The sequence below is a fragment of the Heptranchias perlo genome, chromosome 15, assembly GCF_035084215.1.
Source record: "Heptranchias perlo isolate sHepPer1 chromosome 15, sHepPer1.hap1, whole genome shotgun sequence".
NCBI lineage: Eukaryota > Metazoa > Chordata > Chondrichthyes > Hexanchiformes > Hexanchidae > Heptranchias > Heptranchias perlo.
Window position 1 is genome coordinate 35725088 of NC_090339.1, and position 23395 is coordinate 35748482.

General features: G+C 43.4%; 1 protein-coding gene across 1 annotated transcript in view; it reads right to left on the reverse strand.

Annotated features, from left to right (window-relative positions):
- nlgn3a (neuroligin 3a) overlaps positions 1-23395 on the reverse strand; it is a 180016-nt gene that overhangs the window by 67066 nt on the left and 89555 nt on the right. Inside the window, exons 4-5 of the mRNA XM_067997060.1 lie at positions 9885-9944; positions 5423-5572 (exon numbers count right to left, since the gene is read on the reverse strand). Coding sequence (XP_067853161.1) covers positions 5423-5572; positions 9885-9944 — 210 coding nt within the window. The remainder of the gene's footprint in view (positions 1-5422; positions 5573-9884; positions 9945-23395) is intronic.

Consider the following 23395-nt stretch of genomic DNA (forward strand, 5'->3'; position numbering starts at 1 on the left):
TCAATTAACCCTATCTACTAATATTTAAATGCTGCTAACTATGGGGGAGAAATTCAACTTACAGCCACCTGTTTTGCGCCTATAAAATGGGTGTTAGGCCTCCATAGCTTGTGTTGTGATCTGTCATGCCCAATCTGGACTGGAATTGTGCTGGGCACCATATTGGCTTGGGTGATTTTTAGTCATCCAGGACACCAGCCTGAAACAGGCGATAGGCTCCTTAAAGAGGTAACTTGGGTTTGTACACTGGTTGTAGGATCCCGAATGTGAAAATCAAGTGCAAATGGGCAGAGCTCAGGCCGTGCATGTTCCACCTAGTTGTATCAGGACATTAGTGGCCTAACAAGCGGTCCTTAAAGGGCCGCTGGGAGGCTGCTCAAAAAAGACCCAAGAAATTTTTGTTTTCTATTTTTGTGGGCCCAAAATTTGTTGTTAGTGGGATCTTGCTGTGTGCAAAATGGCTGTTTCGTTTGCCACATAACAGTGACTATACTTCAAATGTAATTCATTAGCAGTGAAGTACTTTACTAAGTCTTGAGTATGTGAAAGGCACTATATAAATGCAAATTCTTTTTTCTTTAACATCAACTGTATAATGAGATAATAGTAACACAATGTAACAGTACACCAAATGTAACAGTATGCCAGCAATGTAACTGTGGACTAACAATATAATAGTATGTTAACACAGTTTCATAGAGTACTAGCAATGTAACAGTAAACTGAATGTGTAACAGTACATGAGCATAGTATAACAGTACAATACCTGTGTATGAGTATGTTAATACAGTGTAACAATACCTTCAGTACACTAACAGTTAAATAGTATGCCAGTGCAAGAGTACGTTAAAAGTAACTTTTGACATAACAGTCACATCAGTGACTGTCACAAGACACAAAGCACAAACAGAAGAGCTGGACTGCATTGTGCTCCTCTGCCTGGTCTTCGGGTCTGGACTCCACTCTTGTGACACAGCACTCTGCCTGCTGACTCTGGAGCCTGGATTTTAACCTATACTCAGCAGATAAAGCAGAGTTCGAGGATGTGGAAATATGCCTGTGGAGACAGGTTATAGAGCAAAATGCAATCCACCTTTCCTCTACCCCACTCCCATAACACTGTTAGACAGTAACAAAACCAACCACCTTAACAACAAAAATCACCACTGTATATGATACACAATAACACAGCTCTCAGGAATTTCAGGAAGCAAGCTCAGGGTTCAAATCATGATCAATAAACTACTGCATTTTTGCGGTTTGTTCAGGATGTGATCTTAACCCTGAAATTGAAGTACATGCTGTTGATTCACAAAGAGCTGGCTAGTATCTGTGAAATACACTGTCAATCAACTCCCTGGGCTGGCAACAAGAATATGGAGGCAGAACCAATCTTGTCGTGCACCATGTTACCCAGAGCCTGGGTTAAAATTCAAGTCTTAAGGAAGAGTGTTCTAACCTATGACATCACACAATGATGGAACAGAAGCCAAGCTTGGGTGAGAAAGGATTTCTGGCATTTTTTGTTTTTCTTTCAGATTTCCAGCACTTGCATTTTTGATTATGCTTGCCTTTTATCTGGTGTTGTGATGCACTGTGTATCTGAGTCACCTTTCTGTGATGATGGGATTAATTCCGAGGCTCTCCAGACCAGTTAACTCACTTATTACAAATTTACAAAAACACTAGATAAGCTCCTGTTATATTCAAATCTCTGTTTGGGTAAACAGTCATTGCTTCCTCTCTGGGAAATGAATAGTGAACAGCATTTATTGTGTCCTTAAACATTCTCCTCCAATTGCCAGATGCATTGGAATGATATTCATTTGTCCTAGGAGATTTTTGTTGCCATTTCTGCTCATTAGTGCTTACACAGAGACACCAAAGAAAAACTATTAATCCTCTTTATTTACCAGAATAACTCCCCCTTACCCAAATCCACCCCACACTCGGTCCAGCATGAGGAATCATATTGGTTTCATTCTTGGTTTAAAAAAAATGCTTGTGCTCAGCATTTAAAACAAAAAAAAATGTATTTGCTGTTTTGTGTTTTCAGAATATATTTTTGTGCTCCACTTATTTAATTTTTATTTTCCCCAAAGACTATGACTATTCATTCAGTTTTATTTAGATTTAAGGCCCCAGAAAAAATTGGAGTTTTAAATCAAAAGTTCAAAAATCAAGGCATCATTCCAGGTAGCTTTGTGTTCTCTACTGTATTGGGTTGAAGTTCTGCCCATCCAAGCCTTCAGAAAGAGCAGCGAAAGATGAACTAAGTCCCACTCCCACTCCATTCCCTGTCCATTATCAGACCAAGTCCAATCCTCAGTCTAGCCATTATTCATCATCAAATCACATCTATCCAAACCCATTAACATGCTCCAATTCATGTCCATCTCTTGCACATACCCATGTGCTTAAACACAGATGTCGGACATACCATTTAGAAAAAAAGACAATACTCTGTTGAGATATTTCAACCTGGCTTCATTGTTGTCCCTCATCTCCCTCTCCCAGAGTGAAGGGGTGAGTGGATGATCTTTTTACAGGCACCTTCCTATTTTTGCACTATTTGCGTCATGTGACAGCCCAAGTCTGGTAGGTGTGCTGGGACTGTCCAAGCAATTCTTCATCCAATTTCCCCTCTCTTTGCATCTGGGAAAAATGCCTTATATCTGCACTAGGCTTCCTCAAGTAAGAATTTCAGTGATGATTGGGATGAGGCAAGGCCTGAAGGAAAATGCTATGGAGATGGAAAAGGCAGTCTTGCTGATGGGCTGGATCTGAGCTTTGACACTCAGCTCAGGGTCAACTGTGACACCAAGGGGGTGATTTTAAACCCCAAGAACGGGTGGGAGTTGAAAATAGTTGTTTCTTTGGGTCGCAACAGCAAAATTTTGGGACTTTGCATTCCCAGTGGGAAGCTTGTACTTTTACCCGCCGACGTTAAACCCGGAAATAAAGCCGGGTTGCAGTCGCAACCCAAAAAACAATCATTTTCAATTCCCATCCGCCCCCAACCCACCTGTTCTTGGGGTTTAAAATCACCCCCCAAGACATCGTATCACTGATTCTTTGTACGATCTCACGTGACCTTCAGGCTCAGTATAAGATAATAGCGTCAAATTGTCTCCCACCCGTAACACTCAATGGGTAAAACAAAATTATTTTTGTTTTCAATAGAATATTCTGTACATTGCCAGCTTCCCTTATTCATCCTGTGACAGAGGTAGGGAAATTCAGCTGGTTAGAGGAGAGTTTAACCGAACCCCAACTCTCACCCCCATCCTGGCACACAAAAAACAATACAAATTTATGTTATTGCAGACCCTCTGGCAGAGTCTTGCTGCTTTTATTTGGAATACTTTGCTGTTGAGTAGAAACATACCCCACATTCTGTGCTACCCAAGTAACTCTCACACTCCTCTACTGAAGCTATCTGTCTGCACTAATCTAGTCAACAGTTCCCAGCTGAGCTCTGTGCACCTGTTCGAAGTTTTTCTTTTCTCAAATGTGTCTTGATGTGCTACGGCAAAGTGAAAATCTCATAAACAGTGAACTTTTAAAAGCAACTCTGAGTGACAGTGGTCTTAGTCCTACTCATCTAAAGGGTCCAATGTACTGTGCACCTATCCCTATCACAGGCCTGACCGTTCCTGTCTCTGAATCTAGGAAACAGAAGGAATTTGAATGGCATGACAGTTCAACGTAAACTACACCTCATCACTCAAATCTTCAGCATCAGAGGACTTCCATCGCCTATTGGTGAGTAATTCACTGAGGATCACTCTGTTTGGATGTGAGTAACTGTTCCAGCAGAGGTGTTCAATGGGAGCTTTGTTCCATGGGTTGTTGCAAATCTGTCACAATAAAAGAACGTATGGAGTTCTGTGCAGATCAGTCAGATACTCAAAGCTGAACACTTATAGACTCTACCATCACTCTAATTGGTTGGTGTTGACCCTGCTATCTGTACAATGAAGACTTGGACCACTGCCTGTGTCTTAGTCCTCCGATAGGGAACACACAGAAGGAAAAAGATTTTCTCATGGACTGTCAGGTTTTAATCAAGAGACTTTGAGGTGTAGGCCTGAGGCCCAGAGCTAGAAGCTAAAAAATGCAGGGGGTCAGTTTTTGCAGGTAGAAGTAGTCTGAAAGCAAGGTAATGTCAAAAATAAGTAAGTCAGCCTATGAAAGCGATAAGGTGTGTAGTTTATTATATTTTTCAATGCTTAGAAGGAGAGATTGAGCTAAGTAAGTGATATATGCTTTGACTGTTACAATGTATGTTCACTTGCTGTCTGTGAAATAAAGCAGCTTAAGAATTTGTACCTGGCTTCATCTCACCAAGTGTTTCTTAATGCACCTTTGAAAAGACTGGAGATGCACATGAGGTTGTGAGAAAGGCACATTATCTAGTTCAAATCACAGGGCATTCAATTATTACACCTCTGCGTTGTGCTATTGTATAGTTAGTTATTGGAGAGTACAGGCACTCTCCTAAATGTAAGATGCTCAGACAGCTTACAGGAATCACCAGAGAATATCTGACAGACCTCAACTTGTAAATTACATTAACTCCTATCAGATTATACTGTTAAAGAAATTCAGTCAATACACTGGATCAGATGGCAGGCTGTAAAACATAATTTCTAGTTTGAGATTCCCATCGCTCCACTGTTGGTGGCCGTGCCATCAGCTGCCTAGGGCCTATGCTCCAGAATTTCTTCCCTAAACCTCTCTGCCCCTCTAGCCCTCTCTCCTCATTTAAGATGCTCCTTAAAACCTACCTCTTTGACCAAGCTTTTGGTCATCTGTCCTAATATCTCCTTATGTGGCTCGGTGTCAAATTTTGTTTGGTAATGCTCCTGTGAAGCGCCTTGGAAAGTTTTACAGCTTTAAAGGCGCTATATAAATGCAAGTTGTTGCTGTTGTAAAGTGCTTTGGGACATCCTGAGGTCACTAAAGGCGCTATATAAATGCAAGTCTTTCTTTTCTTTCTTTTCTTTTAGCAGAGGCAGAATAGCCCGATACACTACCTCGCTGTACGCCCAAATTACCACCTTGATATTCCCTTAGATTACATCCAGTAGGAACTCTGTCGAGACTGCCAAAAAATCATTTTGTATCCTCATCCCATGTCTGGGCTGTACTCAAGCCCAGATCCCAGAGGTGAGGTGAAAGTATTGCAACAGACTACACCGCCCAGTTATCCAGATGTTAAAGCAGAATTTTCAAAGATAAGACATTCAGATTCAGAGCACGCCACTAACCAGCCTGAGTGAACTGAGGTAACAAAGGTTTCATTTTCTAATGCTAGATATTATGCTGGAGGCCAAGAGACTTTAGCTGTCACATCGTCACATAATCCATTTAAATATCGGAGAGTATAAAATAAGACCTGAAGTTAGCTTTATCTTACCCAGGACACCCACGCGGTAGTTGAGCGTGATAACAATAACGTTGCCGTAGCTGGCCAAAACGCTGCCATCAATCATATTTCCCGTCCCCTCCATGTATGACCCTCCATGAATGTACACCATGACTGGCTTGGGCCCACTGTCACGAATATCTGCAAGAAAAGAAATAGCAGGAAATCCAAGTGACACTTCGCTCAGACGATAGCCATGATGAAGGCAAGCACCGTTGAAATAATGGGCATGAACACACTGCAATCGCCTGATACCTACAGACTTCAAATAAAAGGCACCAACATACCAGGCACACACTGCAATCACCAGACACCAACATACCACAACCACTAGACACTAAAATACTGCAACCACCAGGTATCAACACACCAAAATCAGTGGGCACCAACACATGGCAAACATCAGGCACTCGCACACTGCAATCACCAGGCACAAATGCACCACAGTAGGCACCAATACATGACAAACATTGGGCAACAATACATCACAATCACCAGGCATAAGTAAATGTGCCAACAGACGCGCTGCGGATACCAGGCATTAAGTGCAGGGTAGCTGAACGCAGGTGGAAAACCAAAGGTAATGCCTTGAAATTTTTATGTTTCAAATATTTAAAAAACTTAAAAAATGGTGAAGGCAGTATTAAAGCCATAGCCTGAAAAGTGGTGAAATTTATACTGTGGGTCATTGTCACTGACAGTTCCCAATTCAGTGGATAATGAGTGGGTCAGCATTCAGCCAGGTGAAGTAGAGCTGATGGTCTCCACTTTTTATGTGGGTTTCAGATTCTCTCTTGAGTTCATAGATGACATTTAACATCAGATGAAGACAATGATGCCACACTGTTGTTAGTCATATCACCATCCAGTGCTCGTTGCTCAAAATGCATAGGTGCTTCCATGGTTGAACAGTGTCTCAATGCGCACTGTCTGGGTTCACACATGACGAAACACCACTTGGATGAGGTACCAAAGGGCTGCTGGTGCAATGGAACTGCGTCCAGCAAGAATTAGACAGGAATAAATTGGGGAAAAAGAAAAATGGATACGGTGTCAGGTTTCCTGTGATACAAATCATGAACCAGTTGTTGGCCTGTTAAATAAGTGAACAGCGGAGCAGGAATAGGGAGAAGGAAAAAACTCTTTCTCTTAGGGAGCGTAAACCAATATAAGTAAGTATTTTCAGCTCCTGGGGGTGGGCAACATTGATGTGTATTAGTCTTGACAGGGAAGAAAGCAATCTACCTTTGACTATAACTCTGTGAAATGGTGCATTTATTCTCAACAGTGTGCACTATCTGCATTATTCTAAGGACTACTGTCCCCTACTCTGGTACCTGGCATCAGCACATGTCTGCAGCAAGTTTTCATAGTTTTTACACATACACAACAGACGTTTAACACCAAGGTGTGAACACACAAAACATAGGCAGGGGTAAAAAGGGGTGTGCACAAAGAATAGAGAAGAGTTCAGCAACTGCCGTAGATATCAAATATCCAGAGGGTTCAAGTAACAGACAGCAGTCACTGTTGAACAGAATGAATGAGGGAGAGAAGGAGGAATTCCATTACTGGCTGTCTCTTTTGTCATTCACAGATGCAGGCTCTTACCTACCTGGGAAACATGCTATTTCACATGCTGTTCTCTCACAACCCATCTCTCTTTAACTTTCTGACAAGGCTACCTAAGAGCTGGGCTTTTCAGATTATGAGCTGAAACTCAATCAGTCCCAGAGTCATCCTGAGATGGACTTCATAATCAGCAATGAAGATGACACAGCTTTTTTGAAATTCCTTAACCTTCCCTATGGCAATGAAGGCGGCTCTTAATATCAGTGGCACCCAGGGAATTATGCCTTGTATTTTGATAAAGTATTTCACACCAGGAAGTTTTTCTGCATCTGACTAAATACAATTCACTACATTTCCAATGCATCACTGCACTGGATTTCATCCTGAAACAGGATGGCAAACCAATATCTTTTCAGGATGTAAAATATTTTCAATTCAGACATTTGTGCATCATTTGAATAAAGAAATATACAATTGACAGAAAACTGGCTCTTGTATCCGACCTCTTCCATCATGAGTGACCATTCTAACCAGCAGCCACTCAATGATCAGTTAAGATAAATTCCAGACAAAGCAGTATAAAGCCAGCAGTGATGTCATCTGGTCTAATCTGACTATTGATTGGTTCATTTTGTTGTCAATCACCTATATTTGGCCAATGACTGCTGAGATTTCCATTTTGCTGGGCAGAGCCTGTGTCTATTGCACATACACTTCCATATTTTGTGTTTCTTATAATGGGTTGTGGGTATGTTTGACACCACGTCTGTGAATTTAAAGCAAGGTCACATGCCAAATAGGAACGAAAGATCGACTAAGTTATGATGCAGATTTCAGGCTTACATTCATTACAAAGCATCCTGTATTCCCATTTGTAAAATGCAACAGTCATTTTCCCAACAGATAATTCGCAATGCAATTAACCAATTTTAAGGATCACACACAAGGGGGGTCACTTTCACCTTCAATGCTTGGCCGGTAAATCGGGTGGGTGATCCGCTCTCCCAGTTTACCACCCAAACGGTGAAGGCGAAAATTACCTCCAAGGCGACTGTTTACCACCGCAACTTAACATTTCTCTTCCTCCTCCCCACTCCCTTCGCCACCAGCTGAGCAGTGAAGAAGGCTGATACCACGTCACCATATAGAACACACCTAGAACTCACTTTGACCAGTGAGACATGCATCATACCTTCAATATCTACACATGGATTACCGTTGAGATATCCTTTAAAGATTCACATTTACACATACAGTCTCCTTGGGGACCTTCACGTTCCTACCACAGAAAACATGGAGTGATAGCCGTCTTTTTCTGTTTCCCCTCCTATTTTCTTTGGGTCCGATTGAGTGCTGAGATTTATTGACTGCCACAACCGCCCTTTTCCCTAACACAACTCATTATACTTTTCGGCCAGAACAGCCTGCTCAAGGGGTTTTCACACAGCCAGACTATGAAACCTTTAAAACATATTTAAGATACATTGCTCTGTACCTGTATCTCATTACTAATCTCAGATGGAAAGGTGATGAATTTTCCAACGCTGAAACCCACAGAACTCACACCTAGAACTAAAGATGCAAGTTTCACACAATATTTCCAACACTCTATGCAAGAAGCCATAGGTTTCTTTCTCAATATTGCGCTCACAATAAAGTACAGCATGCAGTGTCGAGCGACATGCACTGTTAATCCCAGCAGTTCAGTGCCAAACAAATCATGAGAGGGGGCAGCACAACACACTGTTTAATTGCACAACTCGCGAGGGGAGGGAGAATCAGTATATCATCAGCAAATACTGCTGTACTGCTGTTTATTGGGTCCTTGGGTTATACCATACACACAGACTCAGACACTGGTACACACAGGGTGAGCACAGATCTCAACTGACATTTAAATGTGTAAAGTCAAGTCAAGTCAAGTTAAACACTTAACTAGCCAGAAGTTTATGAGGTCAAAGGAAAAGTCTTTTGATGCCCTCGTGTTTTATTATGAAAGATTTGTTGGCAATGAGAAATCTTTTAATTACATTCTGTCCATGCAAAAATGTGGTATAATAATTAAACTCAAATACTTAGAATTTCACTATATTTCAGAGTTATTTTTGCAGATGTACCATGGGCACGAGCTGGAGAAGGATTCTGATATTCAGAGGCACAGTACGACCATTCCAATGCTTGAATCAGAACAAACTTTTACTATCAATTTCTGAGTTTAACTAGATTATTGAAAGAAAAAAATGAAAAAACCCCACAAAATCAGAGCAACATTTGGCACTTGCTTGAATGTACAGAACACGGGCCTGCGCACAATCAGCGTCCAGTCTCAGCTACACTGGCGACACAACGAGAAGCCTACGGTTTAGGATCAGGGTGCTTCTTTCCCCTGCCTAGTGCTTCACAGAGTGGCGAAGGCCATTTACCTACCCAATCTCTCAGATGGGCAATGGTCTAGATTAGACAGTCCTATAAAGTAGGAGGAAGATATTTTTAATGAAAATTATGAGAATCAAAATTTATAAAAAAGAAAATTGTAAATAACTTTAAAGTTTAAAACAAAACTGGTGTAGAGTTAAGGAACCAAAGGGGTGAATATGGGTAGCGATAAGGTTAAATCCCATTAAATGCTATAATTTTATTTCCCGGTGATGCAGTTTTTGTTCCAGTCACACAAACACAAACTGAAGTCACCATATCTTTCTCTTTGGTAAAGGCATGTATTGCATGAAAAAAAATGTACTGAAGGATTAAGAAAGAAGTGCAAGGAAACGTGCACACTGTCCTCCCAAAAACTGACCCAAAAAAGGAAACTTAAAAATCAAAAAGTATAAAAAGAATTCTGTTCTGCATTCATGCACCAGTTTCGAGCACCGAAAAATACCTTCGTCTTCATCGCCATCATTATCGGCTAGATCATCGCCCTGTTTCTTTGCGTTGGCCCCTAGAATCGAAACGAGGAAAGACAAGGTGAAAGGAAACAAGAGAATTCAAAAATATCATGACTGTGAACAGCATCCCCTCAAAGATCATTCTAGAAACACTGAACCTGAAACATCTGCTTAACCAACTGTACCCCTCGCACCAAAAATGTCAAACTCTACTACAGCACAGCCTGAGACAATTCATTTTTTAACGCAACACTTTAATGAGAAACAAGTCCAACTATTGATCTGAGGGAGCTGAGGGCCAAGCTCTCTGACTGTTATATATTTGTACACTGGGAATTCTGACAGACTTTCACACAACTGCCTTTTGGCAGAGTACCCAATAAAGTTTTGACAAGACATCTGTTAATTCATTCCTAACCACAAAGGCCACTATATTTTCTGGCCTGGTCATGGGATCTAGTCAAGTTGGAAACATGTGTCAGGCACAGGTCCCAGCATTGATAGCGCCAGCATTTGTTACCCCCACCTCTTGGTTCACATCGGGTGAAACCTCCCTTATCAGCCATACCCCTGTTTCCAAGCCCTGATATCGCCCGTCCATTTAGTTGATAATCACAAATGTGGGTAATAAAAAGATGTATGATTGGGTTTCTGCTATATTTTGATAAATTAATGCACCTTACTTGCCTTGCCCCTGCCTGTCCTTCTATACCATCTTATCCAATAGTTCCTCTTCAGGGAATGATCTGAGCTCCCATATATTAAAGAACCTTCTGTATCAGACAATGATGCAAACCAACTGGAAAGTCTAAATGATTTCCTGTTTTGACTAGGAATATTGCTTTTGCGGGACTGCAGGTAACCTTGCTGGAACTGTTCTGAAAGGAGCTTGCATTAAACCAGGAGTGGAGAAGAGGTTAAAATGGCTTCTCTACTCCCAACAGTAAGTAAATAATTGTGACGATCTGGCTGCATGTAACTACTGACCATTTCCACTAGCTGAACTACTTGCAGTGACAGTGCCTACAGCTGGAATGGGTCTGGACAGTACTTACTCTGTTTTAATTCTCACAACATGATCCTCCGCCAAGAGTCTGGAAATATGTTCTGATTGTAATGGAATATCCAGCTTGGAATGCTACATTCCACAGGATGATATCACTGTGCCTGCCTTGTACTCTACAGCTATTCCAATGCATGTTGGACAATAGCTCTATGCTTGGCTTGTGCTTCTGCATATGTATCATTTCCTTAGGTGCCACATTTAGTGGAAAGACCTACAGTAGTAGCATGCATTGAGGTAATCCCATCCAGAATGCTCTGGAAGATGGAGAAGCAATAATATCCACATCAGTGGTAAAAATGCAATGTTTCATCTGATTGTCTCCATAACACAGCACACCTCTTTCAGGCATGGGGCAGGGAATGTTGTCTCTGAACAAAGTACTGAAATTCAACATTTACGTTAATGTTGAACAAAGCTGTAGAAAATACAGAAACATTCTTACTGAAGAAAGGCTTGGTATACAAAATGTAATACTGTTACCAAGACAACTGATGCCCGGAGGAAGTAACATTATTAAATAACAAGGAAGTACCAATCTATCTATCTGTTATATAATTATAATTTAAAATATATTAAAAATGTGAGTGGCTTCAAAATTCTAATGGTACTACTTTTGTAGGTGGCACTGTCAATGTAACGTAGCATAACAAATTTGAAACAATGGCCTCAGAAGGAGAAGAATGAAAATAAATGGTGGATATCTGTGGCCTCATAGTGGCAGAGAAGCATGAAGAAGAAATGTTCTGAAAGCCTCTTACCTCCAGCAGGATGCACTCTTAGAAAGCTGGAATTACTCTCCCCCCACCCTCCACCCCAAAGACTGAGCAATTTTTGGCCACCAAACCTCCCTCACACACCAAGTCTTTGGCCCTTCTGCTGCCCCTTCCCTCTGCTGAACAAATTTTTGGCGCAGATCCCGAGGACCGCACCCCGCCCCATTCAAAATGAATAAGAAGAACCATCAAAAATTTGTGGTTACGATGGTTGGAAGGCAGTGCATCTAAGCAGGCAATGATTATGTTAGTGGAATTGCCAGCATTGAAACAAGAAGCAAAGATAAACCCCAACTCCCACTCTGACCCAGACACCCTGAGTAGGAATTGTGGACCTGCCCCACCATAAGCAGTAAGTTGTGGGTTGCACTCAACCCCTCCCGCTCCAATGGCTCAAATTTTCATTTGTTCATCACTAGCTGCATTTCCCTTATCTACTTCCCCCCACCCCACGCCCCCATCTCCTCACTGGCTGTATTTCCTGTTCCAACACGCCCACAGTCTGCCAATCCATTCCCTCCCAGCTCCACGCTGGCTGCAGTTCTCTCTCAGAGGCTAACCCTACCCAGCTTCATTTCCTCTTTTGATGTACCCTCCCACCCCCCCCCCCCCCCCCGCTTTCCTCGGCTACATTCCCCATTGAAGGGAAGAGGTTAACAATCCCTTGGACGTTGTGAATTTAAAACCCTTAGACGTTGTGAATTTAAAATGCAAAGACAGCATTGTGCAGAAGTCGCTCAACCAACACAAAACAGGAGTGATAAACTGAGAACAAAGTGGTTACATCTCTGGGAAAAGCAAGGCTTTGAGAGGGTTTGGACACTGACATGGGAGGCCTACGCATTCCTAAGGGAGACCTACACATTCCATGATCTGGAACAAGTGACATAAAAGACAGATAGCGGTTGAAGGGTGGGACCCGGTTTAACATCTCAGGAAGTTGAGTGACATATGAACAACAGCCAACCGTCCATCAAAGGTGCCTAGCAACAGTGGGTGATTGGCCAAAATGGAACTTCCCTTAGCTTTTACTCACACCCCAACTAGCCAGAACCATATAAAAATGGGATATCATGGCAGATTCTTCACTGCAGTCAACGGAGTCTGAAGAAGCTTCACCTACAGGAAGGACGTCCAACAAGAAGAACCACAAGAGTTACGAGAGCTGATCGCTCTACTGCCTTGATGCTGAAATCTTTTGTTTAAGGTTGTATGTATTGCTTGATGCTTGTGTGAACTGTTAAATCATTAAACTAACTTTTGATTAACTAAAATACAGAATACTGTGTCTCTTTTTTGGCCAACTACTGTCCAGGCCTACGAATCACTAGAAAATCACTGGAGAATCTCCACAGAAAGTGGCACCCAAACTGTAGGGACCTGACGTAGTCAGACAAAGAAAGAGTAGAACACTGTGTCCATCATCTGAGCAGAAACAGAATTTCTGGGTAGAGACATAGGAGGATATAACGGGTGGAGTATATAACAAAATGGAAGCGGTAATCCAAGATTACATAGTGAGGAAGTTACCAAGGAGAGAGGAATGATTCCCGGTAGAGGACCATCAGTAAGACCCCTTCGTAGCATTTCAAGATAGGTGGATACGTATATTAGAAGAAAGGCCAAAATTAAAGAAACAGGCAAAAGCCTTATGGCTACTAGCCCTCAGCAAACAAAAAAATAGTGAAGAGAAGGAAAAGCAAGGGTTAGAAACAGAGGTAGCTAATCTGAAAAGGGAGCAGGAAGAGGTATAGGAATAATTAGGAAAGTCGGTCAATAATTGGGAAAAAAATGGTCAGGATGGTACAAAACGTATTCAAACCCTGGAAGGCCACATAGAGTACTTCCAGAGTCGGGCCCTGGTTAAAGAAAGTAATTTGACCCTAAATCAGTCAGCCCAACATGAGACATTAGAGAAATTGAGAAAAGTAGTCATGCAGTGGGACGACTTAAAGGCAGCCATACGAATACAGATGAGCTCCAACAAAAAAGCCGTAGAGGATCAGAAAGATTATGGCAGTATTATGAAAGGGTGTATAGGCCAAATGTAGTTCGGTACCAAGTGAACCCTGACTGCGTGATCGAGGCTAGGTGGTTGAGGACTTTGATTAGTCATGTACAACCGTATTTACAAGCAGTGTGGGGTGACTTTGACCCATTGTAGCTCAGACGGATGCTATAGTTATGCGACGAATGGTACTTAAATGGGAGAATAGAAAGTTGGCGGGTAAAACGAAACAACCAGTATGCACCATGCAGGCTCCAGCATGGAAAAATGAGGGCCCCAAAGAGAGGGAACTCCCCCCCACCCCCCCAACAATAGAGTAAACATCTACGCTGATAAGAAATGTTACAATTGTGGTAAAATGGGACACTTTGCCAGGAACTGTAAAACACCCCTGCATGGGTACTCCACAATACCGTATGGGAAACAGGACCCAAGGGGAAAAGAACCAGCCAAGCTCTACCCGAGTTTGGCAGATATGGAAAATTGTATTAAGGCTGCATTAAAAGGGGTGGTATTGCCCACCATCCCACCTATATGTGCGATCGAACAGCAAGGAGGTCCTGAGGTCAATTTGTCCCCCGGTCCCCAGAGATGGGGACTGGCCTCACCAAAGTATTTGTGCCTGTTACAGTATGACTCATATGGATGACCATGTGTAAACGCTGAGGTTGGAGGCCACCTCGGTATATACTTGGTTGATACAGGAGCGTCCAGAACTGTCACAGCTGTATGAGAGCCAAGGGAATCTCTTTTTTCAACCGGAGAACCCTCGAGATTAAATGGATTAATGGGAAACTCCCAAACATGTGTTGGATCCTGAAAATTCCGATAAAAATAGGATCTAGTGAGGGTCTGTGGGTATGCATACTAATGAAACTGGCGCAGAAGACGCAGGGAGTACTAGGAGCAGATATACTAGTGGGGAGGTGTCTGATTGTGGATTTAGCAAATAGCACCCTTTGGCAGGCTGAGGAGATAGAGGTAGAGGAACTGGTAGTGATCTCAGGTTACGGAGGATCTGTGTGATCATCGAGATGCAAGGGAATGACTTAGATGAATTATTCCATAATTTATGCCCTGAGGTATACAGTTGCAAGAGAAAATGAGGCAGTGTTCGCCAAACATAAACATGGTTGTGGTAGAATGAAAGGAGCGGTGGACATGCAGGGACCGGACCTGCTGCATCCACTAAAGCAATATTGCTTCCCCCAGGAAGCAAATAAGCACATTAGAAAGGCAGTAGACTCGCTCCTCCAGCAAGGTGTCTTACGCCCTATAGTGACCGGAACAAACTCGCCTTTTTGGCCTGTTAAGAAACCAGATGGCTCATGGCGATTGACTATCAATTACCGACAGCTAAATAAGGCAATGCCCTCATACGCCTCAATGGAGGCATCGGTGCCAGAGGTACAAAAACACTCACAACAAAATCCACAGTGTTCACGGTGTTGGACATATCAAATGGCTTTTGGTCAGTTCCCCTTAATCCAGAACACCAGTGCAAGTTTGCCTTTACATTCCAGGACCAACAGTAAACCTGGATTTGTTTACCACAAGGATTTCACAATTCCCCCTCCATCTTTCATCAACAGATGGCTAAAACCATAATTCAATTTAGCTATCTTGAATGCAGTATGTGGGTGATTGATTGATGGACATGGAAAGGCACGCAATATTGCTAAAGGAATTGTTACAATTGTTAACCAAGGAAGGGTTAAAGGTTAATCCAAAGAAGACACAGGCAGCACAGGATAAAGTAACCTCTCTGGGAGTAAACATTAGCAAAGGGGGGAGGGACATTAACAAAATGAAAATAAAAACGAATGCAGGAGTCACCCCCACCAATATCTGTTAAAGTGGTATGATCATTTTTGGCATTGGTAGGGTACTGCTGGGATTTTATAGAGGATTTCGCCACGTTGAGTGCACCCCTCAATGCCTTGTTGAAAAAGAACGCTAGGTAGGAATGGACCCCGCCTGTAAAGAGGCAGTTAAAAAGCTAAAGGAGGCTTTACAGAAAGCCCCTGTCGTAGCTCCAGCTGACCCGGAAAAGCCCTTCTACCTAGAAATGGCAGCCAATGCATATTCTACATCAGCGGTCCTAACCCAAAAGACCCATGGCAGAGGCCAGTTGCTTATGCGTCCCGAGACCTTACCCCGGTAGAAGGAAACTACTCCATGTGTGAAAAACATCTGCTTGCGACCTTTTGGGCCATTAAGTATTTTACTTACATAGTGGGATTAGCACCAATACATCTGCTAACTAACCACACTCCAACGGAGCTGCTGTTGGATGGAAGATTGAATGACAGTTCGGTGGACTTTGTTATTATAGGGAAGAGGTGTTAGGGTTATTACAGCCCAGATCCGCCCAGTATGGCAGGAAATCTGATGTATCAGGGAGAAAAGCATCAATGTAAGGTGGCCAACCAAAATCACCACATAGCTCCAATGAAAGCAGGAGTGTTGCCAAACACTCGAGATATATATGTTGACGGGTCCAGTAGAGAGTGGAGTAAGGAACACAGGATGTGGAATAGATGATCCGGTCAAGCAAATAGAATTAGCTATTAAACCTCCTGCACACATGTCCGCACAGGCAGCTAAATTGGCAGTTGTAGCGTATGTGGTCACGCATCAGGCTGAGTTTCCAACTCCCTTTATCATACATTCGGACTCCATGTATGTACGTAACTCCTTAACGGAGTACCTTCCGATCTGGGAAAAGAGAGGCTTCATATCAGCCAATGGAAAGATATTACCCTCTATCCCCATTTTGAAGGTAATTTTTAACAGAGCACAGGGAGTACTCATAGGAATATAGGAACAGGAGTAGGCCATTCAGCCCCTTGAGCCCGCTCCGCCATTTGATAAGATCATGGCTGATCTGTGATCTAACTCCATATACCTGCCTTTGGCCCATATCCCTTAATACCTTTGGTTGCCAAAAAGCTATCTATCTCAGATTTAAAATTAGCAATTGAGCTAGCATCAATTGCCGTTTGCGGAAGAGAGTTCCAAACTTCTACCACCCTTGTGTGTAGAAGTATTTTCTAATCTCACTCCTGAAAGGTCTGGCTCTATTTTTTAGATTGTGCCTCCTACTCCTAGAATCCCCAACCAGCAGAAATAGTTTCTCTCTATCCACCCTATCTGTTCCCCTTAATATCTTATAAACTTCGATCAGATCACCCCTTAACCTTTGAAACTCTAGAGAATACAACCCCAATTTGTGTAATCTCGCCTCGTAACTCAACCCTTGAAGTCCGGGTATCATTCTAGTAAACCCAAGCTGCACTCCCTCCAAGGCCAATATGTCCTTCCGAAAGTGCGGTGCCCAGAACTGCTCATAGTACTCCAGGTGCGGTCTAACCAGGGTTTTGTATAGCTGCAGCATAACTTCTGCCCCCTTGTACTCTAGTCCTTGAGATATAAAGGCCAGCATTCCATTAGCCTTATTGATTATTTTCGTAGAAATAACAGTTCATAACATCAGGGCACATACTAAAAGTGAACCTCTATGGGAGGGAAATCAGAAAGCAGATGAATCGGCTAAGAAAGGAGGTGAGGAGGAAACACGTTGGGATCCGGTGGAAATGTTTCCCCCGATGGAAGCCAATCAACCTGCAAAAATACCCGACTCCATTGATTTAAAACAACTAGAAGATGGAGATACTGTAGTAAAGGCAGTAATCGTAATGTTAGAAGAGAAAACTCAGGGAGAGAATATGCTATCAAGCCAAAATTAGAGGTGAAAGATGGGGTCCTGCTGTATGATCAAAAATGGATGGTACCACAGAATATGCAAAATGCTTTTCTTTACCAAACCCATGATGTACCCACCTCATGACACCCCGGCCTACGGGGAATATTAGAAAGGCTCCAGCAATTAGCATGTTGGCCAGGAATGCGAGACCAGGTACATCATTATTGTCAAAATTGTTTAATTTGTGTACAATAAAGGCACTGTTGCGCCACACTCGGCCGACATCAGGTCCTTGGACCGAGCTACAGATTATATCAGGCCTTTTCCCCCGGTCCTCTTGAGGAAATCAATAGGTATTGTTGGTAGTAGACACATTCTCAAAATGGGTGGAAGCATTCCCAACCCCTAATGCAACAGCACAGGCCTCGACTAAGATACTGGTGAATCATATATTCACCAGATGGGGACTCCCGAAGTCCATCGATTCAGACCAGAGAAGTCATTTTACTGGGGGGTGGTAATGCAAGCTGCCTTGCAGCTGCCAAGAATCAAAACAAGATTCCATATTTCCCATAATCCTACATCATACTGATAGGGTTAGATGAAGTAAGGAGCTAGGTGGCTCGTGCGGAACATAAACATCGACATGGACCTGATGGGCCGAATGGCCCGTCTCTGTGCTGTACATTCTATGTAATTCATCGGATAATGGAGAGAATGACTCAAACATTAAAAACAATGCTAAGGAAGTTGAATGGGCAATCCTGCAAAACATGGGACCAGCTGTTGCCCTCAGCATTAATGGCCATGAGGTCCACCGAGTCGTGTACCACCAAGGTTTCACCCCATGAGTTAATGACAGGGAGAGTGATGAGAACCCCTGAACATTTGATATATCAGGATATGTCTGAGCCTCAGTATATTGCCTTGACCCAGGAGCGGTATGTTAACCAATTACGTGACCAGCTGTGACCCTGGTACATCTTTGCAGCCGCTAATATTGGACAATCTAAAAAGGCCAATAAGATGTATTTTGACACCAAATTCGAAGCAGCAGAATGAGATGTGGGACAACCGGTCATGGCCTAGCAAGCCACTCAGTTGTAAAATCTCGCTAAAAAAAGTCATAATAAGAATAAAACCGGACGGACCACCCAGCATCGGACCACGAGGCACCGGACACGACAAAGGCAAAACAAGGCCAGTTGACCCTGCTAAGTCCTCCTCACTAACATCTGGGGACTTGTGTCAAAATTGGGAGAGCTGTCCCACAGACTAGTCAAGCAACAGACTGACATAGCCATACTCACAGAATCATACCTTTCAGCCAACGTCCCAGACTCTTCCATCACCATCCCTGGGTATGTCCTGTCCCACCGGCAGGACAGACCCACCAGAGGTGGCACTACAGTGATATACAGTCGGGAAGGAGTGGCCCTGGGAGTCCTCAACATTGAGTCTGGACCCCATGAAATCTTATGGCATCAGGTCAAACACAGGCAAGGAAACCTCCTGCTGATTACCACCTACCGCCCTCCCTCAGATGATGAATCAGTCCTCCTCCATGTTGAACACCACTTGGAGGAAGCACTGAGGGTAGCAAAGGCACAAAATGTACTCTGGGTGGGGGACTTCAATGTCCATCACCAAGAGTGGCTCGGTAGCACCACTACTGACCGAGCTGGCCGAGTCCTGAAGGACATAGCTGCCAGATTGGGTCTGCGGCAGGTGGTGAGTGAACCAACACGAGGGAAAAACTTACTTGACCTTGTACTCACCAATCTACCTGTCGCAAATGCATCTGTCCATGACAGTATTGGTAGGAGTGACCACCACAGAGTCCTCGTGGAGATGAAGTCCCGTCTTCGCACTGAGGACACCATCCAACGTGTTGTGTGGCACTATCACCATGCAAAACGGGATAGATTCAGAACCGATCTAGCAGCTCAAAACTGGGCATCCATGAGGCGCTGTGGGCCATCAGAAGCAGCAGATTTGTATTCCAGCACAATCTGTAACCTCATGGCCCGGCATATTCCTCACTCCACCATTACCAACAAGCCAGGGGATCAACCCTGGTTCAATGAGGAGTGTAGAAGAGCATGCCAGGTGCAGCACCAGGCAGACCTAAAAATGAGGTGCCAACCTGGAGAAGCTACAACTCAGGACTACATGCATGCTAAACAGCAGAAGCAACATGCTATAGACAGAGCTAAGCGATTCCACAACCAATGGATCAGATCAAAGCTCTGCAGTCCTGCCACATCCAGTCATGAATGGTGGTGGACAATTAAACAGCTAACGGGAGGAGGAGGCTCTGTAAACATCCCCATCCTCAATGATGGCAGAGTCCAGCATGTAAGTGCAAATGACAAGGCTGAAGCGTTTGCAACCATCTTCAGCCAGAAGTGCCGAGTAGATGATCCATCTCAGCCTCCTCCCAATATCCCCACCATCACAGAAGCCAGATTTCAGCCAATTCGATTCACTCCACGTGATATCAAGAAACGGCTGAGTGCACTGGATACAGCAAAGGCTATGGGCCCTGACAACATCCCGGCTGTAGTGCTGAAAACTTGTGCTCCAGGACTAGCTGCGCCTCTAGCCAAACTGTTCCAGTACAGCTACAACACTGGCATCTACCCAACAATGTGGAAATTTGCCCAGGTATGGGGAAGTTCACTGATGATTGCACAGTGTTCAGTTGCATTCGCAACCCCTCAGATAATGAAGCAGTCCGTGCCCGCATCCAGACTTGGGCTGATAAGTGGCAAGTAACATTCGCGCCAGTCAAGTGCCTGGCAATGACTATCTCCAATAAGAGAGTGTCTAACCACCTCCCCTTGACATTCAACGACATTACCATCGCTGAATCCCCCACCATCAACATCCTGGGGGTCACCATTGACCAGAAACTTAACTGGACCAGCCATATAAATACTGTGGCTACAAGACCAGGTCGGAGGCTGGGTATTCTGTGGCGAGTGATTCACCTCCTAACTCCCCAAAGCCTTTCCACCATCTACAAGGCACAAGTCAGGAGTGTGATGGAATACTCTCCACTTGCCTGGATGAGTGCAGCTTCAACAACACTCAAGAAGTTCAACACCATCCAGGACAAAGCAGCCCGCTTGATTGGCACCCCATCCACCACCCTAAACATTCATTCCCTTCACCACCGGCGCACAGTGGCTGCAGTGTGTACCATCCACAGGATGCACTGCAGCAACTCGCCAAGGCTTCTTCGACAGCACCTCCCAAACCCGCGACCTCTACCACCTAGAAGGACAAGAGCAGCAAGCACATGGGAACACCACCTGCACGTTCCTCTCCAAGTCACACACCATCCTGACTTGGAAATATATCGCAGTTCCTTCATCACCGCTGGGTCAAAATCCTGGAACTCCCTTCCTAACAGCTCTGTGGGAGAACCTTCACCACACGGACTGCAGCGGTTCAAGAAGGCGGCTCACCACCACCTTCTCAAGGGCAATTAGGGATGGGCAATAAATGCTGGCATCGCCAGTGACGCCCACATCCCATGAACGAATAAAAAAAAACATACCAACAAGCAGGGCCATTTGTGGCCCATTTTTCTGGACCCTATACCATTGTGGATAAAGCCAGTCCATCTGTGCACAATGTAATCCTGCGAAAGGGAAAAGAAAAATGGTTTGATGTCAATCAGTTGGAAGAGTATAAGGGAGATGTATCCGGAGTAGTCGATCAGATGGAGGAAGCAATTCCTCAAGTCCCACCTATGATGTGGGACAAGAAGGATGACATGATATTACACCCACCTGTGGCAAGGCAGAGAGATACTGGCCCATGGCGATTAAGGCCAAGGCTGACGTTTCACCCACAGTGGATGGACGATTCCTCCATCATTGTGTGGAACCGGAATCGAATAAAACAAAACAACAGACGGTCACGATATAGAGAGAATCAGGAGTAATAAAAAAAGTAATAAGATATTAACATAGAACAGATACTACCCAGGTGTTTTGTTTTCTCGTTCCTAGATCCTAATTGCACATTAAACTGGAACTAAACATCACAGAAAATAAACCGTCAGAATGAAAAAGCTACTGTTTGTGAGAGATAAATATATATTATGTAGGTAAGGGAGAATGGTGCAGAATTGAACTGTAATGTAATGGCATACCAAGGTAATGACCAAACAAGGCAAACCTGGAATAGAAAGTAGATGGACCCGAGTGGAACGTTATGGGTAAAAAAGGAACAGGAGCCAACTTGCATTGTAAAGGCTCAGGAGAGCGTCGTGCACCAAGCTCCTCCCTGGTCTGGTTGAAAGGAGAGATCCTGCCTTGGATAGTAGGATTCCTTAAGACAGGAATCCTTTTTGGACCATCTAAACAAATGGGATAGGTAGGAGTACTCTAGAGATTCCACCACCGATGAGCAGGGTAACTTAGAAGGCAACCTAAATTGGCTAGTGTATAATAAAAGGCATGAGGGATGGTTTGGTTGTAATACCCGTTCTTCGGCAGCACAAGGTGAAATGGGCCATGGAATGATGCTTCTCAAAATGAAAGTCGAAAACTCCACTGAAAAGCATGAAACCTCCACTAAAAAGAATGAAACTAAACAGGAAGAAAATGCAAAACTTTGTCCCCCACAAAAACCAGGCCCTAAAAATGGTCTGATCGTGATACGTACCCACAAAGCCATGTACAATGATGTGAGATTTGAGATAGTGTCTGTAATATTTAATTACATAGAATGTACAGCACTGAAATAGGCCATTTGGCCCAACAGGCCATGCTGGTGTTTATGCTCCACACAAGCTTCCTACCTCCCTTCTTCATCTAACTCTATCAGCATATCTTTCTATTCCTTTCTCCCTCATGTGATTATCTAGCTTCCCCTTAAATGTATCTATGCTAGTCGTCTCAATTACTCCCTGTGGTAGCAAGTTCCACATTCTTACCACTCTCTGGGTAAAGAAGTTTCTCCTGAATTCCCTATTGGATTTATTAGTGATTATCTTATATTTATGGTCCCTATTTCTGGTCTCCCCCGCAAGTGGAAACATTTTCTCTACGTATACCCTATCAAACTCTTTCATAATCTTAAAGACCTCTATCGGGTCACCTCTCAGTCTTCTCTTTTCTGGAGAAAAAAGCCGCAGCCTGTTCAATCTTTCCTGATAGGTATAACCTCTCAGTCTGGTATCATCCGAGTAAATCTTTTTAGCACCTTCTCCAGTGCCTATATATCCTTTTTATAATATGGAGACCAGAACTGTTCACAGTACTCCAAGTGTGGTCTAACTAAGGTTCTGTACAAGTTTAACATAACTTCTCTGCTTTTCAACTCCATCCCTCTAGAAATGTACCCTAGTGCTTGGTTTGCTTCTTTTATGGCCTTATTAACCTGCGTCGCCAACTTTAGTGATTTGTGTATCTGTACCCTCAGGTCCTTCTGCTCCTCTACCCCATTTAGATTCTTATTATCCAAGCAGTATGTGGCCCCCTTATTCCTCCTACCAAAATGTAATACCTCACACTTATCTATATTGAAATTCATTTGCCAATTACACACCCATTCTGCAAGTTTATTAATATCTTCCTATACTTTGTCGCAATCCTCCTCAGTATTATCTATACCCCCTAATTTGACATCGTCTGCAAATTTTGAAATTGTATTTCCGATTCCCAAGTCCAAATCATTGATGTAAATGGTGAACAACAGTGGTCTCAGCACCGATCCTTGTAGAACACCACTTCCTGCCTTTTGCTAGTCTGAGTAACTACCTTTAACCCCTATTCTCTGTTTTCTGTTTTGAAGCAAGCTTGCTATCCATTCTGCTACTTGTTCCCTGACCCCACATGCTCTGACCTTAGTCATGAGCCACTACGTAGTACCTTATCGAAGGCCTTTTGAAAATCCAAAAATATTACATCTACTGCATTACCCTTGTCTACCCA